The following is a 19,612-nucleotide window of genomic DNA, read 5'->3' on the forward strand; positions in this document are numbered from 1 at the left end:
CAACACACCAGAGGTGCATCTAAAGAACGTAAATAAGATCCAGTGGGTATCATTTTTAAAAAGAAAAACTTTTGAACCATCATCATATCCCATTTGAATAGCTCCCCTCTTCTACTTCTGGCCGACCATCCGTTGCACCCGACTCAGCAACACGTTACTTTCGCGACCTAATCTCCTCTTCCCATGCTGGTCTGGTCGTCTAGCCTTAGCCATTGCCTCGCGATCCTTTTGCCTGAACTCGCGCTCCTCCTGTCGCTTTTGTGCCTCCTGTCTGCGCTTTTCTGCAAGCTCCATCTCTTTCGCAAAAGCGGACGGCTTAGGCTTCCGTTTCCGGCGACCTTCGCCATCTTGATTTCTAGCTCGCTCGGGGCGGGGGGTTCTCTCAGGTGCTGGCTGATCTAACATCGCCTGTCGGTCCGGGTGCAACTCCAGCGAGGCAGGTTCTGCCTCTGGCGCATTGCCATCCTTCCCGGCATTTTCCTCTGCTAATTCGTAGACCGACTTGCGGGGGGCAGCGGCGAGCTCTTCGGCTCTCACTTTGGCGTAGGCTTTTTTAACTTTGGCCTTCTGAATCAGGTCGGCTTTGATTTTCTGGGCTATAGTGGGTCATATATTAGCAAGAGGACCTTGCAGGGCCGTTTTAAAACTTTACTTCATAGATGAAGGGGGAGAGAGAAAAAAAGGAAAAGAAAAAGGAAAAGGAAAACAAAAAACTTACTTTTCCGGCGATAGGTACCATCAGGCAGGTTTGCAGGTCCCACAGAAAATCCCTTCTTCTTCTTTACTGGTGGTTCAGTTGTGCGTTGTTCTTCGGACTTTGCATCGATATCTCGGGAGCGCTTGGCCGCCATGCTGAATGAACTTGGTTTTGTTGCCTTAGTCGGTATGGATTCGGGCTAAGTAGTTTGACTGTACTGAATGATTCACTTGGTATGAATCTTGAGTTGGGCAACAATTGACGTGGCAAGTGGTTCAGTTGTACGAGGGAAAAGAAACGAAAAGTTGGCGGCGGACAGGAGGGAAAATCTTTAAGTGTAAGCTTTGGTTTTGCCCGTGCAGAATATTCCGATTTTCAATAGTTTCACGCAGGACGAGGGTGGGCGCATATGAGGTGTCACGGAGGGGGAAGATGAAAGTTGAAGAACCGTAGACGATGCTGTAATGACACAATGATCGTCTTCCCAGTGCGAACAAAAAATAAAGAAAAAAAAAAAAGATAGCTTATGATCTTAGTACATACATACAATGATACACTCTGACTTAGTTTGTTAAGGTAGCAGGAATGCGATAAGAAACCAAAGATAATGGTACCAAACGGTAACGTTACCCATGGATTCATGATCCCATTACAATCCCGTTCCCCTCCGCCTCTAAAAAAAAAAGGCGAACGGATTTGTTCTCGGTGGACCAGAAAACCCACCCCCATGTCGTTTCAGGCGCCTCATGACTCAATTATACTCTCGTCATTCAAATAGCTCACCTTAATTTAATCCCTCTTAACTAACAAACTCTAGCTCGCCCACGTCGCAGCATCACCTTACTTCAGTTCGACCCGAATCCCGTCATACCCTCAAGTCTCTCCTGACAAAGACCGCCACTTCAACCCCAAACATCCTCTTCGTTTACACCTTCGTTGCTCCCCTCATGCGTCCTTGTACTTTCCCGTCGGCCTAACTATCTTTCATTGGGATGTATAGCTTTTTGTTTTTCCAGTCAATACTAACTAATCCCCGGTGATCATGCCCATATTCCAGGATCCAGATCGTCAGCGGTTCTATGACCTATGGTCGGATGATCACCCGCCGATAAGAGAGGATGAGCGCCAAATTGGGGGCTCCTCTTGGGCCCATCATCATAGGGAGCTGGAACCCTCAGGAAGGCGTACTAATTTCCCTGATGAGACATCTATATCAGATTACGGTCTGTCAGATTTACGTACCTGCGACCGAGAGGGATTGATTCATTACATCAAGAACGCCGATACCTCGGCTTGGGCGCATACGCTGGTAGGTACACTTCCACCTCTAGAAAGACAGAGCTCCCCAGGAAAAATGATATGAAGACTGTATCTTTACGGCATGCGCATTTGCTCACATGGGTTATGATGTAGTATGGAGATTCAAATGCTGGCCATTCCATCTCCCGCACGCCGGACAAAGCATCCGACATGAAAGCCGGATTTATTGAGCAAGGCATTCCTAGTGATAGCCCTGGTACAAATGATCAGGAATTAAGCTCGCCAGCTGATATCCAGCGCCCTCGGTCAGCGCTACATTCTGGCGACTTTCGAGAAGGGGCCCGTCAAGATTCGCAATCATTACCGCAATCACCGCTACATGGACAAGATACCGGCTCACGGTTTCCCCTTCTGGGCTCTTCACCAACTGCCCCTTGGTTCACGGCCCCCATTTTTGCATCGCCCTCGAGAACGCAATCTACCACAATCAGTGTGTCTGATGAGAACGTGAGGCCACCATCCCGCTCACGGGCACCGTCGGTGGGCTCCTTCTCTTCTAGTTACGTCCTAAAGGCGCCGACAAGCCCTCTTGTATACCAGGCGAACAATACCGATTTAGATTTTTCCTCCAGAATCGATTCAACTGAACAACTTGGTCCCTTGGAGAAGGCCAACCGTCGTCGTACGCTACCGCCAGAGACTTTCCGGCACCTTCAATCGTCACCCACAACCCACCGAGGAGCATTCAACTTCCAGTCCGACCATTCCCCTGGGAAATGGAATGATTCGCTCCCGTTCCACCATTATAATCCACGCCGGTCTTTAAACTCAGCGTATACCCTTCAACTAGCGTCTTCGGTGCAAAGTCCATCCTCCAGAATCAGGCGGCCCTCGTTTGCTGCGGAAAAGTCTTCCAGGCCGCATGCTCCATTAGTTGGATCCTATGAGGAATCCATTTTACGTGGAAGAATGTCAATGAATCCATCAAAACCACTCGATTTCACAGCTCAAATAGGTGTTTTAGGTAAAGGCAAATGTAAAGCGAATCTCAAGTGCCCACCCCACGTCACCATTCCGTTTCCAGCAGTTTTCTACAGCTATCCCACTTCGGGGAGCGGTCGCTCGATTTCGGACGATAACCCTAGTCCTTACGTTGGCTTGATAGACTTGGAGAACTCTCTTCCAAAGGACACAACAGCTACAAGTCGACGCCGCAGACAGCAGCAAAGCCCCGCACGTGTCTGCGGTGAAATGACAGACAATCCACCACCGCCTAGGGCCAATGACCAAGATGCTCTTCGCAGAAGAGAGAAGAGACACAGGAGGGCTGAATCACCCAGATGTCCACCAGGGGGTTGCTATCGAATCCCTCAACAGGGCCAGCTCCAGGTCATGATAAAAAATCCGAACAAGACAGCTGTGAAATTATTCTTGATTCCATACGATCTCAGCGACATGGAACCTGGAAGCAAGACATTTATTCGGCAGAGAAGCTATTCAGCGGGTCCTGTCATCGATATGCCGTTAACTGCACGGAAGAACTACGGGACCGATCGTCCAGAGGTGTCCTTGAACTCATCGGAGGATCCGAAGGACAAGCCCATCCTGAGGTATCTGATACATTTGAACATATGCTGTCCGTCCAAGGGCCGTTTCTATCTACACTCAAGCATCCGTGTTGTTTTTGCTAATCGAGTTCCTGACGGCAAAGAAAGGCTCCGGAATGAGATCCAGCATCCGGAGCCGCGATATGCGCCGTATAAGCCTGCTCGTGATGTCAATCAGACGCAGTTGAATACGAAGCTAGTAACGGACGGTGGATGCCGAAGATCAGCTGCTGATCAAGGATCTATTCCAGCTTCATTACCCTATCTTGCTTCCCCGTGTGGACAAGAGGGTCAGCCTGCAACACCAATACCAGCCATTGAAGCACAGACCGTCTCTAGTAACTTAAAGGATGCCCGGTCGGGGCAGCGAGCTCCTCATCCCTTCCGGCCCATTCCATCCCTAAGGGAAGAAGTACTTCCCCTGCATGATTACGATGCAGCCGAGCCCTATCAAACTGGTAGCGGAACGTATAGTAAACTCACCAAAGGAGACCTTGGATACGGTGGCTATCCATTCAGCCCCATGGGCGGCTCTGAAGCCGGCGAAAGCCTACTCGCCAAACGACTGAGAGGACTAGATGTACAGAAGCATAATTCATCGGGCATCAATTAAAGCCACCCAAGATTACCAAACCGCCGGTCGACACACTCCACCTAGGCCCGCTCCACATCTCTATCAGTATAAATCGTCTTATCTAGTCTTTACTTTTGCTATCTCTTTTTCTCGTTGACTTGTTACCACAGTGCAGGATACACGCTGCCTAACTGACATTCAAGGTGCAGGCTCATCTTCTGGACATGAACACAATCGCCCCCCGCTTTCCACAATCCTACACGGGCCAGCCAGGGCGCAAAACACACGTACTTTAATACCCAAGTTCTCATATATTTTCAATTCATGGCGTCAACAATGCTTCGGAGTCCAGGAAGTCTCCTCTCTTTTTACTGATTCGTTTATTTTGTCAAGGCGTACAGAGTTCAGTTCAAGTGGCGGTCATCTGTCTTTCGAGTATTGAGTGTTTTCTAACGTGTTTTGCTCTGGTTGTGTGGGAGGTTGGCTACTTAGGTTAAATATACGGTTAAACAGAATAACACATACGCATATACGTTGACAGAAAGTTCTCTGAGATATACCTTTATCTATTCGTACCTGATTGCGCCAGAGACTACTAACTCACCTAGATATCTGCGAACTTTTTCTTTCCAAGACCAAGCTCGGCAATACGACGCAAGAAACGAGCCAGCAGGAAGATCAGTCGTCCCCTATGTGGGCAGTTACTTCTAAGTACGCAGCACAAAAGTCCCAAGATAGATGATATATTTCCATGGGGCCATATCACACGTTTTAACCTACAAGTAAACGAAGTTCGTTGGATAATCTCCATTGAGAACCATTTTATGATCTCTCTACTTTTTTATACCTGCTCTTCGTATCTCCTGGTATTTACTGGCTGTCTCAAGCATGGGATAGGAATTCGAGACCATATCTGAAACCCCGGTGTCTCCATATATCCCCGTCATCTCCACATATAGACATGGACGTTGTATACTAATTTGGACGAGTAGTTCTCATAATACTTAGATTTTAATCTTGATAACCGCTTCCTGTAATATATACTGGATTTAATGAGCCTGTTGCTAAACCAAAAGTTGGAGGATCAATGATTATACGGGGTCTCATGAATGGCTCAGGACTCGTATCAAAAAGCTCTAGACCGAAGTCTCTGGCTTGGCTCAATTTTTTGTAATCATTCGTCGGGTACCTAGGGCAGCCCACGAGTAGCAATCGAAATCCACCTTAACTGGCAGGAGCATAGACATTACGTATTGTATCTTAGTTGAAGATATGCTAGCCTAATGGGAGTGAAACGAGAAGAGTCTTCGAGCTGTCCAGAATTTCCAGTACAAGTTGTTGGTGTCTAAGCCTAGTGCCTCAGGCTGTCTAAATATATACTAAACGTGTAATGGTACGTGCATCTCAACCAGACTTAACAAGGTGACATCAACTCTTGCCAACACCACTTGACCACACACGCAAATTATACAGAAAGAGACAGAAGTTGTTTATCTAATTTGAGTCTAAATCCAAGGGGGATGGTGCTTATATTGGTCGTATATGTCAAAACTTGGCCTGGCCAACTATTACTATCCTAGCCACTGCATTAGATGTCGTCCAAAATTGGCAGCTGACCAAACACACAATTTCGAGATATACCTCAGCGCCGTAATAGACTTATTAATGTTTAGCCTGCGTGTTCGACGATCTCGTTCACCAGGACGCCGTCCTTGACGTAGGACTTGATTTGTTCGGGAACCGGGCACTCCTTGGTATCTTCGTCTGTTCCCTCCTTTGGGGGAAGCATGATATTGATCGCTGTGCATTTACTGGAGAAAACCTCGGTATTCAAGCTCTGTGGGCCGAGATAGACCGTGGCACCGTCGACCTGGTCCAGCAAGAGCGTTGGCGCCACACCGTCGATCTGGAGAGCGAATTTGGTACACTTAATGACATCAAGGCTGCTCACGAGGGAGTCAACAATGATGGAGAGTTCCTTGCAGTTGTCGATGGCGATGGCGTTGGCCTTGCTAGACACCTTCACAATGGTCTTGTTGCAACGGGAGATAAGGATGGACTGGTTCTGCTGGGCAGGGATCTCAACGATTTCACCCGCGTTATCGAAGTTCTCGATGTACCACTTGTTACTCTCGAGCTCCTTACGAGGAGGTTTGCGGACGCGCATGCTCTCGGGCTTAGGCTTCTTGCTCGGGGCTGGAGACTTGGAGCGAGAGATGCTGCCTTGCGAGTCAGGACGCTCCGGAACGGTTGAGCTTGCACGAAGGCTAGGGTTCTTGTGCGTCATTTCGGACTTGTCGACTTTCCGGAGACCAGAGGTGATAGCCTCACCCTGGTTCAACTGAGCAAAAACAGCGGACATATCTCCTCCCGGGGCCGCACTGGGCGGCGGAGGAACGCCAGGTGGTGGTGGGGGTGGTGGAGGAGCTCCGCCAGGCACGTTCAGTGTCGGCACAGGGGGTGGGGGAGGAGGGGGAGGAGCGGAACCGCTGGCTCCGGTGCTAGGACCGCCTTTGACTTGTCTGAGGGCTTCCAGCGCATCGATGCCGTTTTGCTCATTCCATGTCAGGCCCTTCGGGTAGTGTTTCTTGAGGTAGGCAGCAAGGGACTTGAAGACCTGATAGTAAGATTGGATGTACTGGACGTGAGTCTTATCCCTAATAAGAACGTAAGTACTTTGGTCCGCGCGTGAATAAGATGATAAAGGTCTTACTTTTCCTTGTACTCCTTCAAGACCTTGTTGCCGTAGTATTCAATGCCACCAACGATCTCACTAACAAAATCTCCTGGCTTAGACTCAAAGAACCATCCCAGAGCCACGATACCTTCCGCGACCGCGCTGAGGTGATTGAAAAGAGGAGAGGCACGATTCGACTCGCGGATCATATTGATAGAATCGGAGGCAGTGTGAAGCTCTGTCATGAGCTCTGGGGGTTGGGGCTCGGGCTTCTTCGCCTTCGTCGAGACATAAAGGTAGGTGCGCTCAGCTTCGAAAGCTTGCAAGACAGCTTTCGACTACAAAACCAGTCAGTACGCTGTCGCAACCGCAATATAATGACGTTCGGTTGGAGAGCCTCACTTGCTCAGCGACAAGGTCTCCAATTTTATATCCAAGGTCCACGAAGTTGCGCACGTCCTTATTGATCAATGTATCGAAGTCTTCAATTTGAGGAGGGACGACAGGAGCTGCAGGGGCCGGAGGGAAAGCTGGCTTGGGCGGTTCAGGAGCAACGGTCTCGGGGGCAGCGGCGGCATTGAGTGTTTTCGGCGAACTGGGGTCATCCAGTCCCATAGCCATATCCTCCAGGCGGGAGGTCGCGGCTTCCAGCCTATTACATCATTAATATAACGAAGATATGAGTGAAGCACATGATAGATGCTTCGCATGGCAGCTTCCTGTGCCCTATGCTGGGGGAAGCTGATTTGGGATCGTACCGCTTAATAAGGGTAGTTAAATTATGCATATGGCTGGTCGCCATCTTGAATGGCCCCTATAATTGCAAGGGAAGAGGTCCCGAAGACAACTCAAGAGGGATCAAAGATACAGGGAGAGGAGAGAACCCGACACCTCAAATGGCAGTTACAGAGGGACAAGTGACAGTACACTTGCCCGTAACTATGAAGTAAGCTGTGACTGTTAGAATCGTAAGTTGCAACGGTGTCGGTTCCCAAAAGATGATGCTCCTTATCCCGTGCCTGAGGCCCGGGGCTCCACGAGTGGGTCTTTACGGTACAATACACAACAGTGGCTGTTTCGTATACTGTACACTATGACGTTGGCGGTAAATTTTGGTAATTCAACCACATGTACGGAGTAGTTATGGTATTCTTTAGATGCGATAAGAACTTCTACTACGGGTACTGAACCCCGCCAATTCGGACATTGTTTACGCATTATTACCTAGCAATAATGACAGGACAAATCGGCGCTCCATCTTTTGACAGTGATGTGGACTTTTGCACACTGGGCATGTTCATCCTCGGTATGCTATAACACGCCTAAATCGGATGAACTGTCGAAACCCTACGGTATACTTACGAAACTCCTTTGTCTCATGCAGATGATATTGACTTCGGGGGCATTAGACCTAATGTCAAGAACATCCTCGGGGGTGCAGCGTCTTTCGCGGTTGTCGGCGCTCGCCTAGTCGCTGGAAAGGAACACTCCCACTCTGTTAGCTGGATTGTCGATGTTGGCTCTGACTTTCCCTCCGACGTTCTGGATGTCATCAATACCTGGGGCACGGCATGCGTGATGAGGGAAGACAATAGCCGATTAACCACCAGGGCTTGGAATGGCTACGGTCCCAATGAGAAGCGCGGTGAGTACCTGATCTCCTTGCGCAGGAGCACCAAAAAGGATACTGATAGACTGCAGACTTCAAATACTTGACCCCTAAATTACGACTGGAACCTTGGATGCTATCCGATGCCCAGGTCTTCTCCAAAACATTTCACATGGTCTGTTCCGCAGAACGTTGCGTCTCTATTGTGCAAAATATACTGCAGCGGCGAGAAGAACTACGACGAGAAGGCAAAGCACCTTCCAGTAGCCAGGCTTCAGAGAGGCCCTTCTTTGTTTGGGAACCTGTGCCTGATCTCTGCACACCCGAAGAGCAAGAAAAGTTTTTTGTCGCAAACCGGGTAGTAGATGTGGTAAGCCCTAATGAACTGGAGCTGGGAATGATGTTTGGACAGACGGGGTGGAATGAAGAGAGCGCATTTGGGAAAGATATCGTGAAACGCATCCTTGATTCGGGCATTGGCCCGAACGGAAATGGGCACTTGGTTATTAGAGCAGGAAAGGATGGAAGCTATGCATTCGCAAGAGGTCAGAGGATATGGTTGCCCGCTTACCATGAGCCAGATACTTCAGCAAATACGCCAGTAGTCGATCCGACTGGTGCAGGTAATTCTTTCTTGGGTGCACTGACTCAAGGAATGGTGACTGCTGATAGGATCCCAACCAAGATCGTTGGCTCAGTGCTTGCAGGATCAGCTGTCTGGGAAAGGGCATTGGAAGCGTTGGGCAAGCAGGGTTATATACTGTCCTCTCTGATATTCGCCACAGTTGCCGCAGGTTTTGTGGTGGAGCAGATTGGAGTACCCCATCTGTCTACGTCTACCGATGAAAGAGAACTTTGGAACGGAACTGAATTCACGGAACGAGTCCGTCTGTACACGCAGCGATTGTATCGAACACTTGAAGAGTCTCCCCAGAAGCACTTTCAGATCAATTGACCGATTGAAGAACGCCCTTCTATTGTCGTACAGCCCACAATAATATGAAACAAATAACTATCATGCCATATAAACCTTCCGAAGGGTTTCACTGTAGCCCATGCTTCCCCTTTATGACTCGTTCTTTGCAGCTTGCTGTCTCTCGTGTTCGATAATCTGTTTGCTCCAGCTATAGTACAGCAGTAGAATGTTAGTATGTGCAATCTTTGGCAGTGAACTCCGTCGGTGATGAACTGACTAGCGACTGGGGAAGAATCTGCCGGGCTCTGGCATCCTGTCACGACGTTCCCGGTCGGCACTAATGCTCCATGTCACGGCACAAATTCCAATAACAGCCGCTCCTATGATAGCAGTGTTGGCCCTCCAATTCGCGGGCTGAGCGTACCAGCCTCCAGCGGGAGACCAGACTTCCTTGGGATACCTGAGAAAGCGATCAGTCAGCCTCACACGGCATCAGAAATTCAGGGAGCATCAATCGCATACGGGATCTTGCCGCCTCCGCCCATTGTGGTAGGAATACAATTGAACAATGGTAGGGGAAAACGTGGGCGATAGCTTGCTAGGGAAGCGTTGTTCTGGCGGGTTGAAGCCGAAATGGCCGTCGACGTCCCTCGTCCCAGAACCCGTGACGCTAGTTCCATATACGGTTTAGCGTCACACTGGACTTTCTCACACGACTCGCCAGTCCCGTGACTTCCGCCGAAGCTCGACTTTTCTCCAGCGGTCAAAAGTTCATACAATATCGACGTGGAAGCCCCTACACTAAACCTCCACGCAACGCCCCGGGCAATCCAATTTCGTTTTCGCTCATTCCAATCGCCCTTCGGCTTAAGGTTTCCCACTTCCACAGTTGCCCAGATGAAGAGGCTGCAGCTCCAACGATGGAGCAGTTCGGTCCTTTCGCCGCGGGCCCGAACTGGTGGCCGCCTGCAGCAGCATCTGTACTATAATTTGCGTCGCCAATCGACCATTCCATCTGCTCCTCAGGCGGAGAATGAGCCATTGTTTGAGGAACAATCGCTGAATTCGTCAACTCACATCCCTCAGTCCTCCCACTTCAAATACCTCCTCCCTTCTCCGCCGGTCGAGGCCGCACGCGAGTCCGCAAAACTTGCCGCCCTTCATGCACGCCTGTACCTCCCCTCCCGACTACCGCTCGAGACATTAGCACGCTCTCTGGTCGATTCTTCAGCCGACCCGAATCCTAATTTCAACAATGAAGCATTGGCTTCGCTCGGCAATGACCTCCTGAGCCACTACACCTCCGAACACCTTGTTTGTACATATCCTCGACTCCCCTTAACCGTCATCTTCGCGGCAATGTATGCGTATGTCGGCCCCAAAACTTTGGCTGCAATGGCAAAGGAATGGGGTGTTGAGATGGCTGCAGTGCCTGGTGGGGAGGTTGATCCCGGCCTCTTGCAGTTCAAGAGAGTACTCCCAGGTACTGATGTGACGGCGGAACCAGTTACTGGCACAGAGAGACCCAATGAACACCGGAAATCATGGAGAAAGTCAATGACCTCCAGAGTTGTTTACGACAATGAGTACGGAGATCCTATCAGGGCGTCCGGCGAGTCGGCCGCCCCGGAATCCCAGAATACTCAGGGTGTTACTGCAGAACACGCCAACGCGACATTTGTGCGTGCTGTAATGGGTGCCATCTATCTTCATGCGGGTAGACCGGCTGCCAAGCGATTTTTTGAGCAACATTTCCTCTCTCGTCACCTCAACATCTCGGACCTATTCAACTTCTCCCAGCCGGCTCGTGACCTTTCCCGACTATGTGCGCGAGAGAACTTCGAGCCACCTGTCGCAAAGATCATCAGTGAAACTGGTCGCAAGAGCAGACACCCTGTCTTTGTCGTTGGTATTTTCTCTGGTCAGGATAAGCTGGGAGAGGGCGCTGGCGCCAGTCTGCTTGAGGCTCGATCCAGGGCTGCCGTGGCTGCGCTCAAGGGCTGGTACCTATACAGCCCATTGAACGTGCGTGTCCCTAGCTCCATGGAAGAAGAGGGCGCTGCACCCTGGAAGCCAGTCCACGTGGACTTGGGTGAGGTGATCGTGTAAGATGATATTGCAAAGAGAAAGAGACACGCGTCAACGTGGAAAAGGTGTTACATTATATGACATGACTTGTCGTCGACGGGAGCAAGAGCACATTACATATTATCTATTCGAATTTGCAAGAACAGGTTTTGTACAGTATGGGAAATCTATTTCATTCGTCTGATGTCTTCTGCTGAACCCTTTTTTATCTTTATTTTTTAACTTTTTTTTCTCGTTTGTCCTGGTTACACATTTGCATTTCCACCCCAATCCGTTTTAGACAGGAAACAGTCCTTAGAACGGAGTCGTTGTAAGGGCTGATTCTTAGACAAAAGTACATAGATGTATGTACCGAATGAATGCATATTACATGATCTCAGCTCGCAGAGTACTCGAGACTCGGAATAATCCACGGCAGTCCTACAATTGCAGGGAAGCGTCAACTACGCCAAAGACGCGATTTAAGGGGATCTACTCGGAGGGGTTGACAATCTCATCCTCCCAATCCCCACCGCTTCGGTCTGTGATCATCTGAACGTGTCCATCGAGGTATTTGCCGTAGTCATCCCAAAGTTCATCGACCCCCGACCCAAACAGATTCTTCCAAAAGCCCGGACGTCCGTTTTCCAACGTCTCACTTTCACCGATATATCCGCTTCGCAGTAGCCGGTCGTTCAACATTCCAACTGCGCCTTTACCAATCCGCACATCCTCCAGCCACTCTAGGAAGAATGCTGTATGCTGATAGCCCTGGTCCCATTTGTCTGCTCTCTCTTGGGCGGATGTCGGCCGTTTCCAGTGCGGCGGAACAAAGCCCGCTTTGAGACGCACAAAATCCGCGATGCCCTCGATCAGGCCTCCGGGTGGACGCGGCACAGAGACATTATCCTGGCGGGGTGCCGTATGCTGATAACAGTGGACCAGCTCATGGGTAAGGACACCGACTATCTCGGCTCTTGGGTCGGGCAGCTTCATGGCGGTAAGGATATACTGGAGAGACACATGAATCTCCTTATGGTCATCGTCCAGCTCCATACCGGTCGTGTAGGCTACACCGCCAATGTCACGGAGAAAGAAGGTTACGGATCGAGTTGGCGGTATGGAGGGTGTGAAGGTTGGGGTTGGGCCCTTGGATGTGGTGACGGTGTGCGGTTCATCTTGCGAACTGGGTGGGGTGTAGAGGTTCTCGATAATATCAGCTAAGGCTTTGTCGATGGTAGAGGCAACGTCAGGTACGAGGAGTAAGAAGGCATCGGAGCCGGGGTGACGTAGATCATTGATCTGGAGACGAAGCTTGGGTCTGGGGGGCACAGTGGACCGTTTGTTTGGACTAGGGTCGGCCGGGGAGATGGCGGTGGGGTGAGTGCGAGTATCAACTGGTGACATCTCGATTTGAATCCCGTACAATAATCGAATGAGCAAGGAAGCGCCCGGAAGAATGTAGATACCGCGTCAAGGTATCCCCACAAGTGTCTGTAAGCGCGAGATATACTTCGACTGGAATGTTCGTCATACTGGGAGTAAATCTGTATGTATGTACGGAGTAATCATGGGAGCTAAGTTGCCAAGAATGGTACTATCGAGTTCCAGAAGGACTACGCCTTCTAGAGTGGTATTGTGGTACTCCGTACAGTCGGGACTTAATGATGGCCGGTGTCGCTTCGCGAAGTCCTCTCCAATAAATGCATAATATGCCTTGAACACAATATATCGGGATTTTCCGTCATGTAATCCTGAGGTTGTCGTTGACATCGAAATCGTACAGCCAAGCCCATAACCCGACAGTTTCTTCTGTAGGAACTTTTGTTTTTAGAATCCTCTTTTATATCGACTACAATAACTAGGCGGATTTACCCGCCGGATTTCAGTAGTCACTGGGTAGTATTATTCTCGAGGTCAATATAACGCTCTGATAAACCGGTCTTGAACACCGCAATCGGGAGTGGTTGGTCCACGCTTGGACCTTCGAGCCTGACGGAGGCTCACAAGTTGAGGTCAAATAACCCTTAGTGCTCGTGGCAATCTTTCCTTGTAGTTGAGGCGGAATCGATTGCGCTACCACTGCACTGTACATGGTGTTGCATCAATGCACATATCTTGAGGTTCATTAGTGTCCGCTCTTCTGAGGCGGCCATTGGAGCAATAGTGATATTCGACTGCTGACACCAACAATCAACCCGATCTTCCGTAAGAGGGTCTTGATCTACTCGGTTTAGTCTTCGGTCGCTGAATGTCTCTGTACGAATATAGTACCTAATTAGATGCCCAAGTTCATCTGGAATGCTGATAGTCCGCAGATATTCCATCTCTTGTCAAGTGTCATAGAGTGGCGGTCTGGCCTGTCAGAAAGTCCAAAAGTAAACAAAAGGTGCGTAACACTGTTGACAATCTGGGAAGTGTTGACTTTTCCTGAGTAGGCACACTATAACTGATCATGGATCCAGGAATTTGCTTTCACTAGATACGTAGTACCTCCTCCGAAGTAGTACCTAGTACAGACTACGGAATATAATTCCCTTCCATGTAGTAAGTAAGGTAGTAAGGGTATTACTGCGAAGTACAGTACATGTTGCATGCGCCCAGATCTATCCACAAGACTTAATTCGGCGGGCGCATGCCTCTTCAACCGAATCAGCCAATCGATCTATTCCAATTGCCCATCGATGGATCCTCCCCATAGTACCTAGTGCTGTAGTATGCCACCTTTGTCGCGGCTCTTTCTTGACATGACGCATGGTAGGTATTTGGTCCAAGTGCCCACGCCGACCGGCGATCGTGTGGAGCAGCCAGACGGACCTGTGGGAGGCCAATGATGATTGGATAGTATGTCATTTAGATCCATTGAAATCTACTTTGTATTGTGGGTTTGGAAAATAGAAGAGAAAGAAAAGAAAGAAAGCAGGAACAGAAAAAGAAAGAATTGTAAAATTATCTGTGATAATCACGTAGACCCGGATTAGTGATTAAAGAAGTTACTTGACTTGGGAAATCCGGACCTCTACGGAGCATAATATGGAACTAGTGGGAAATATATATGCGTAATGAATGTAAACACAAAAGAAAACAAACCCAGAATCGGCAGAGATATATGTGTAGGACTGCGTGTATTCTATTGCAATACATCATTTCAATTTAGGTACTTAGATATTAGTAAGCACAGCAATGCGATCTTATCATTTTTCTTCTCTTTGTGTGTACCTTAATGAAACATTCTTTTTACATTGCGATCGTGATACTGCATTGTAAAAGTCGTTGGGCTGCAGAGGCCTCAGGCGCATTCGACCCCCACTGGCGGTTTCCGTGGCCAATGTTGCGGGTAAACAAAGCGGAAAAAAAAGATCCAGGGAACCAACAACCCGACTCGGTTTCCATCACTTCCTTCGCTGTCGCACGTCAACACTTGATTTTCACCGAAGGACTTCTTGAGCTTCGTTTGAGTAAACCCTTATAAAATTGCTCTGATTATCTAAAGAGTGTGGAGTTTGAAGCGCTTATCGGCGCGTCTATTCGCTTATCGCTCCTTCCGTTGCGAACCCCCCCCCGTCGCCGCAGGCCATCCTCGGAAGTGTCGCCGTCAGGATAGTAGCTTCCTCCTCCTCCTCATCATCAACCTCCTCAACTCGCGCCTCCCCTCACATCGACCATAATCAGGGTATGTATGAGCTCCTTCCCCAGCGATATCGTCTAGATTGTTTGGCCTAGGATGTCTGTTCTTCTCCAACGGTGTCTTTGTAACCATAATCATTCACACTCACATTCACGTTCACAATCGCACACTTGCTTTTGGCGCACCTGTATCTAAATTTCAGCTTATGCTAATTATTCAAAATGGGTCTCTATAGCCTTGCCTCTTTTGTGACTGAGCTCACATTCTGCATTTGGGTCTTATCCCTCTACTTCGCCTCCCCCTTTTACTTCTCCATCCAACTTGGATGCCAACCTATCTCGACACTCGAGTCTATCTTGATCCTTTATGTGAAGACTACCCGACGTCTCCTCGTATACTCCGATCCTGTCCTTCTATATGTCCTCCGAGTTGTCTGTCGTATTGAGCATTTTCTCGCACCCAACATGGAAGCAAAAGCTACAGAGCTACTGACGGTCCTGAAGAACAATAACCTTGCGATTGATGTCAAGGTCAGCCACCTGCTGGGCATCAAATCCGATATTAAACAGAAAAATGTCCCCGATAATGCTGTGGACTTGATCTTCGAGAGCCTACGGCTAGCGATCTCATCTCATCACGCCGCCCTTTACGCAGCCGGTTTCTCTACGCTTGGCCACTTCCTAAAGCGGCTGTTCATACAGGACCAGGCTCATATCGTCTCCGCTTATGCCCGTCACTTTTGCCCTGTACTTCTAGAGCGCCTGGGGGACCACAAAGAGCGTGTCCGCGCTCAAGCTGCTCAAATATTTACCGACTTATGGCCAGCCGCCAGCGCCGACGTAGAGCACTATGTGCTCGAAGTAGCCTTGACGGGGAAAAACCCCAAGGCCAAAGAGACAAGCCTGATATGGCTATCGAACGTAGGTTGATACCCTTCTACCATTGCATCATTTACTTAATCGGCGTTCGCAGATGTCGAGAAATCATGGTCTCCTTTTCCGGTCATATGTACCGAGCGTGGTCTCATGCTTAGAAGATGCAGATAGTTACGTGAGACACACTGCCAAATCGACGGTAGTCGAACTATTTCAGTATGATCTCCCGTAGGGTTAAGTGGTTTGTTTAGGATCAGTCGTGTGGCTGACAAAGGGCTTAGGGATGCGCCTGCACGGGCTAAAGCAGACCTGACCAAAGAAATGACTGCTCAGAACGTTCGTCAATCGATCGTGAATGCAGTTTATGCAAAAATCGGACTTGATGACCACTCTTCCACAGCTCGCCCGCGCTCACGAGTAGAGCCTCGGTATACCCCCTGCGCGGATACTCACCCTCTACGTTCCGCCTCTCGAGCAGAGGCTGTGCACCAGCAGCCTGCTGCTGTGGTCTCCTCAGCCCCTGTAAGACCCTCTAAAGAAGGTTAGTTTACTTCCCTCTGCATTGATAACCATGTTGTGCTAACGCTTGCCGGCCACACCAGTGGTTGTGGAACCAGAACTGATCAAAAGCCGCCCTGGCTCATCAAAGAGCGAACAGGAACGGACTACAGCCGCGGCTTCCGATATAGAAAAAGCATCACACATGGAGCCTGCCCAACAGAGCTCCCAGGATGCTGAAGCTCCTCAGCCGCTTCATGCTGAAACACCGAAGCACGTCGAAGATCTCTTCCGCGTGCTGTCTCCTGCTTTCGAGGGCCGCGAGTCCGAGGACAATTGGAGACACCGTGAGAAATACATTATTTCTCTTCGCCGACTTGCTTACGGCAACGCACCCCAGGACTTTCCTCAGCCTTTTTTTACCGGGATCAAGTCGAATCTCGATGGTATTTTCAAAGCAGTCAATTCCCTTCGCACCACTTTGTCCACCAATGGGTGCCTCTTGATCCAGGATTTGGCCAAGATTGGCGGGTCTAGAATGGACCCGATGGTTGAGGTCATCATGCAGAACCTGATCAAGCTTTGTGGCGGAATGAAAAAGATTAGCGCTCAAAACGGCAATGTCTGCGTCAACGACGTTTTGGCAAATGTGACTTATACTCCACGTCTCTTGCAACACGTGACGAGCGCATGCCAGGACAAGAACGTCCAGTTACGTCTCTATGCTGCAGGGTGGCTTAAAACCCTACTCAACAAACAAAGCCATCACAAGAGCTCTCTTGAGCATGGTGGCGGTTTGGCACTTCTTGAAAAGTCCCTGAAGAGGGGACTCACCGATGCTAATCCAGGCATAAGGGAAGTGATGAGGGGCGCCTTCTGGACTTTCCATCGGATGTGGCCTGCAAGGGGCAACAAGTGAGTTATTCCCTTTCATTTATGAGTGAATGGTTGTATAACACCTCACAGTATTTTATCCGATCTCGACAACAAGACCCGCCACCTACTCGAAAAAGATCCGGCAAATCCAAACCGAGATCAACTGAGCTACTTGTCAAGCGACACTCTCACTGTGCCTAGTCGCTCTGCCTTGAAAGAGGCTATTGCAGCGCATAAAAAGCTCGTCTTGCACCAGCCAAGACGTTACCTCCACGACCGGAATCAGCCCAATCTTCATTTGGTGAAACGAAGACATCCGACGCCCCGGTGAAGTCTGCTGGGCGCACCGCTCGGGCACCTCTTTCTTCACTTTCTTCGGCGCCTATGCGACCTGGTGCTAAACCCCGCCGACCTGAACTGGCGCGCCCCGCGACTGCCGATCCATATTCTTCTCGAAAAACCGCCGCTACAGATGGCGTTCAGGTTGCAGCTCGCCAAGACCTAGGAGGGCAGTAAACCCGGGGCAGGCGTCCAGCTCAACTAAGAGCAAACCCAAGAAACTCGATATCCCCATGACAATGGCTGTCGACGCAGTTGCACCTAATGCGAGTAACGAAAACGGAACCCAGGCGACTAGTAAGGTGAGAAAGCGTTCCAGCTTGTCTGAACAATTCGCTGCGCTCAAGCGAGGTATTCGGACCAGAACATCCCCCAAAACAACGCCCAGAGCATCCCCCGAAACATCTCCCGAAACATCTCCCAAGTTATCCCCCCAAACACCCCCCAATCAACCAGATGATTTCGATATAAATGCACTGGGCGAATTGTCTATCAATCGGTCAGATCGTCGCGATGAAACTGCCCTGGGAGAATCATCCCCCGATAAACCAGATCGTCACGACGAGATTGCACCGGGCGACTTATCTATCAATAGATTAGATCGTCGCGATGAAAATATACCGAGCGCATCACCTACCAACGGTCCAGATCGTCACGACGAAAATGCCCAGGGCGAATTGTCTATCAATAAACCAGATCATCGTGATGAAACCGTCCTGGGCGAATTGTCTATCAATAGATCAGATCGTCGCGATGAAACCGTCCTGGGTGAATTATCTATCAATAAACCAGATCGTCGTGATGAAACCGTCCTGGGCGAATTGTCTATCAATAGATCAGATCGTCGTGATGAAACCGTCCTGGGTGAATTATCTATCAATAGATTAAGTCGTCGCGATGAAAACGCACCGGGCAAATCGCCTGCTAGTGAGCCAGATCGTCACGATGAAAAGCCGATTGGTACTGTTGAAAATACACCCCAACCCCACCGACGTGTCGAAGAAGCCGAGCCTTTCTACGCACGCTTCAAGATACGCAGTCGCCTGATGAACAAGCGAAGAAACATCAGCCCACATTCCGAACAGCTAGAAAATGCGAAAGAGATGGTCAGGGTTGCGGGACAACGAATCCGCTCCAGGTCATTCGACCTTTTTGCATACCGAAAACTACAGGACCTTATTCATTATCATGGGGAGAAACTCTTCACTCAGCCAGTTTTCGATGATTTGCTTGATGGGCTGTTGGTAGAGTTGCGCGAAGAACCGAGCCCAGATAGAAAACACAATGGTGACTATGCAGACGTGAAGACCCAGGTCGTTGGTACACTTCGTCTGTTGGAAAAGGGCTGCCCGAACCTCTTTGTGATTCACTACGATGCAATAGACGCCATCTTTCATGCCAGGAGATACTTCGAAACCAACTCTTGGATTGTTCAAGAACTCCAGCAAACCGCATTGGAGTGGTTTCGTAACTGTGAGCCATCAGGGCTCGAAGGCATGCTTGTTACACTTGTCGAATATGTACAACATGAGACACGGGATGAACCGGGGTATCGGTCCATCCTCATGGCACTCTCTCTACTCACTAATCTGATTGGCGACGCAAACAAGAAAGGGACTTGGTTCTCGAATGAGATCTTGGAGCAGGTTGGGACAATAGCAGCAAGGGACGTCCTAGCCGAAGATACCGACATAAGAAAGAAGTCTATCGAACTCTGTGTTCAACTATATGTGATGTCTTGTAACGTGTATCAAGACAAGGGGGTAGCTTTCTGGAGGTTGGTGAGAGCACCCGAAGGGGGCACCCGGCAATTGATAATGTACTACATAGCCAAACAGTAGGCTCTGTACTCCGATACCCGTATTAATCAAATCAAAAATAATTCTTTTTTCAAAGGAGCTAGCTATATGCGGTTATTTAGGTGTTGTGGGTCTCGTACATCTGCTGCGATATAATCAATAATCAGACAAATACCCCGAAAGAACCCTC

General features: G+C 49.4%; 8 protein-coding genes across 8 annotated transcripts; 4 read left to right on the forward strand and 4 right to left on the reverse strand.

The window, feature by feature from the left end:
• Window positions 1-80: 80 nt before the first annotated feature.
• Window positions 81-851, reverse strand: ANOM_001601 (uncharacterized protein; the record flags this gene model as incomplete). Its single annotated transcript, XM_015546858.1, has 2 exons — window positions 81-596; window positions 719-851. 2 exons carry the CDS (start codon window positions 849-851, stop codon window positions 112-114), a joined length of 618 nt encoding a protein of 205 aa, XP_015410963.1. The 3' UTR covers window positions 81-111.
• Window positions 852-1,739: 888 nt separating this feature from the next.
• ANOM_001602 (uncharacterized protein) lies at window positions 1,740-4,177 on the forward strand (the record flags this gene model as incomplete). The annotated part of the gene is made up of 2 exons (XM_015546859.1): window positions 1,740-2,006; window positions 2,111-4,177. 2 exons carry the CDS (start codon window positions 1,740-1,742, stop codon window positions 4,175-4,177), a joined length of 2,334 nt encoding a protein of 777 aa, XP_015410956.1.
• A 1,426-nt stretch (window positions 4,178-5,603) lies between these two features.
• On the reverse strand, window positions 5,604-7,682 carry capA (adenylate cyclase-binding protein). Its single transcript, XM_015546860.1, has 4 exons — window positions 7,574-7,682; window positions 7,218-7,467; window positions 6,852-7,153; window positions 5,604-6,795 (listed from the first exon to the last, which is right to left on the reverse strand). Exons 1-4 carry the CDS (start codon window positions 7,615-7,617, stop codon window positions 5,808-5,810), a joined length of 1,584 nt encoding a protein of 527 aa, XP_015410957.1. The 5' UTR covers window positions 7,618-7,682; the 3' UTR covers window positions 5,604-5,807.
• A 366-nt stretch (window positions 7,683-8,048) lies between these two features.
• ANOM_001604 (ribokinase family protein) lies at window positions 8,049-9,379 on the forward strand (the record flags this gene model as incomplete). The annotated part of the gene is made up of 3 exons (XM_015546861.1): window positions 8,049-8,121; window positions 8,200-8,460; window positions 8,517-9,379. The coding sequence occupies 3 exons, from the start codon at window positions 8,049-8,051 to the stop codon at window positions 9,377-9,379; spliced, it is 1,197 nt and encodes a 398-aa protein (XP_015410951.1).
• Window positions 9,380-9,490: 111 nt separating this feature from the next.
• ANOM_001605 (uncharacterized protein) lies at window positions 9,491-9,885 on the reverse strand (the record flags this gene model as incomplete). The annotated part of the gene is made up of 3 exons (XM_015546862.1): window positions 9,491-9,548; window positions 9,618-9,800; window positions 9,863-9,885. 3 exons carry the CDS (start codon window positions 9,883-9,885, stop codon window positions 9,491-9,493), a joined length of 264 nt encoding a protein of 87 aa, XP_015410955.1.
• Window positions 9,886-10,237: 352 nt separating this feature from the next.
• On the forward strand, window positions 10,238-11,449 carry ANOM_001606 (mitochondrial 54S ribosomal protein mL44; the record flags this gene model as incomplete). The annotated part of the gene is made up of 1 exon (XM_015546863.1): window positions 10,238-11,449. One exon carries the CDS (start codon window positions 10,238-10,240, stop codon window positions 11,447-11,449), a length of 1,212 nt encoding a protein of 403 aa, XP_015410954.1.
• Window positions 11,450-11,899: 450 nt separating this feature from the next.
• ANOM_001607 (basic secretory family protein) lies at window positions 11,900-12,814 on the reverse strand (the record flags this gene model as incomplete). Its single annotated transcript, XM_015546864.1, has 1 exon — window positions 11,900-12,814. The coding sequence occupies one exon, from the start codon at window positions 12,812-12,814 to the stop codon at window positions 11,900-11,902; it is 915 nt and encodes a 304-aa protein (XP_015410950.1).
• A 2,442-nt stretch (window positions 12,815-15,256) lies between these two features.
• Window positions 15,257-19,464, forward strand: ANOM_001608 (uncharacterized protein; the record flags this gene model as incomplete). The annotated part of the gene is made up of 6 exons (XM_015546865.1): window positions 15,257-15,955; window positions 16,008-16,126; window positions 16,192-16,451; window positions 16,513-17,323; window positions 17,375-17,611; window positions 17,790-19,464. 6 exons carry the CDS (start codon window positions 15,257-15,259, stop codon window positions 19,462-19,464), a joined length of 3,801 nt encoding a protein of 1,266 aa, XP_015410968.1.
• Window positions 19,465-19,612: the final 148 nt, after the last annotated feature.

The sequence above is a fragment of the Aspergillus nomiae genome, assembly GCF_001204775.2.
Source record: "Aspergillus nomiae NRRL 13137 chromosome Unknown contig00020, whole genome shotgun sequence".
Taxonomy (NCBI): Eukaryota; Fungi; Ascomycota; class Eurotiomycetes; order Eurotiales; family Aspergillaceae; genus Aspergillus; species Aspergillus nomiae.

Excerpts from the sequence above, each read along its gene's own strand:
- capA (XM_015546860.1), bottom strand. The coding sequence starts at position 7,617 with ATGGCGACCAGCCATATGCATAATTTAACTACCCTTATTAAGCG. Across the intron at positions 7,468-7,573 it reads TTAACTACCCTTATTAAGCG|GCTGGAAGCCGCGACCTCCC; the intron begins GTACGATCCCAA and ends ATGATGTAATAG. Across the intron at positions 6,796-6,851 it reads TTGAAGGAGTACAAGGAAAA|GGATAAGACTCACGTCCAGT; the intron begins GTAAGACCTTTA and ends CGTTCTTATTAG.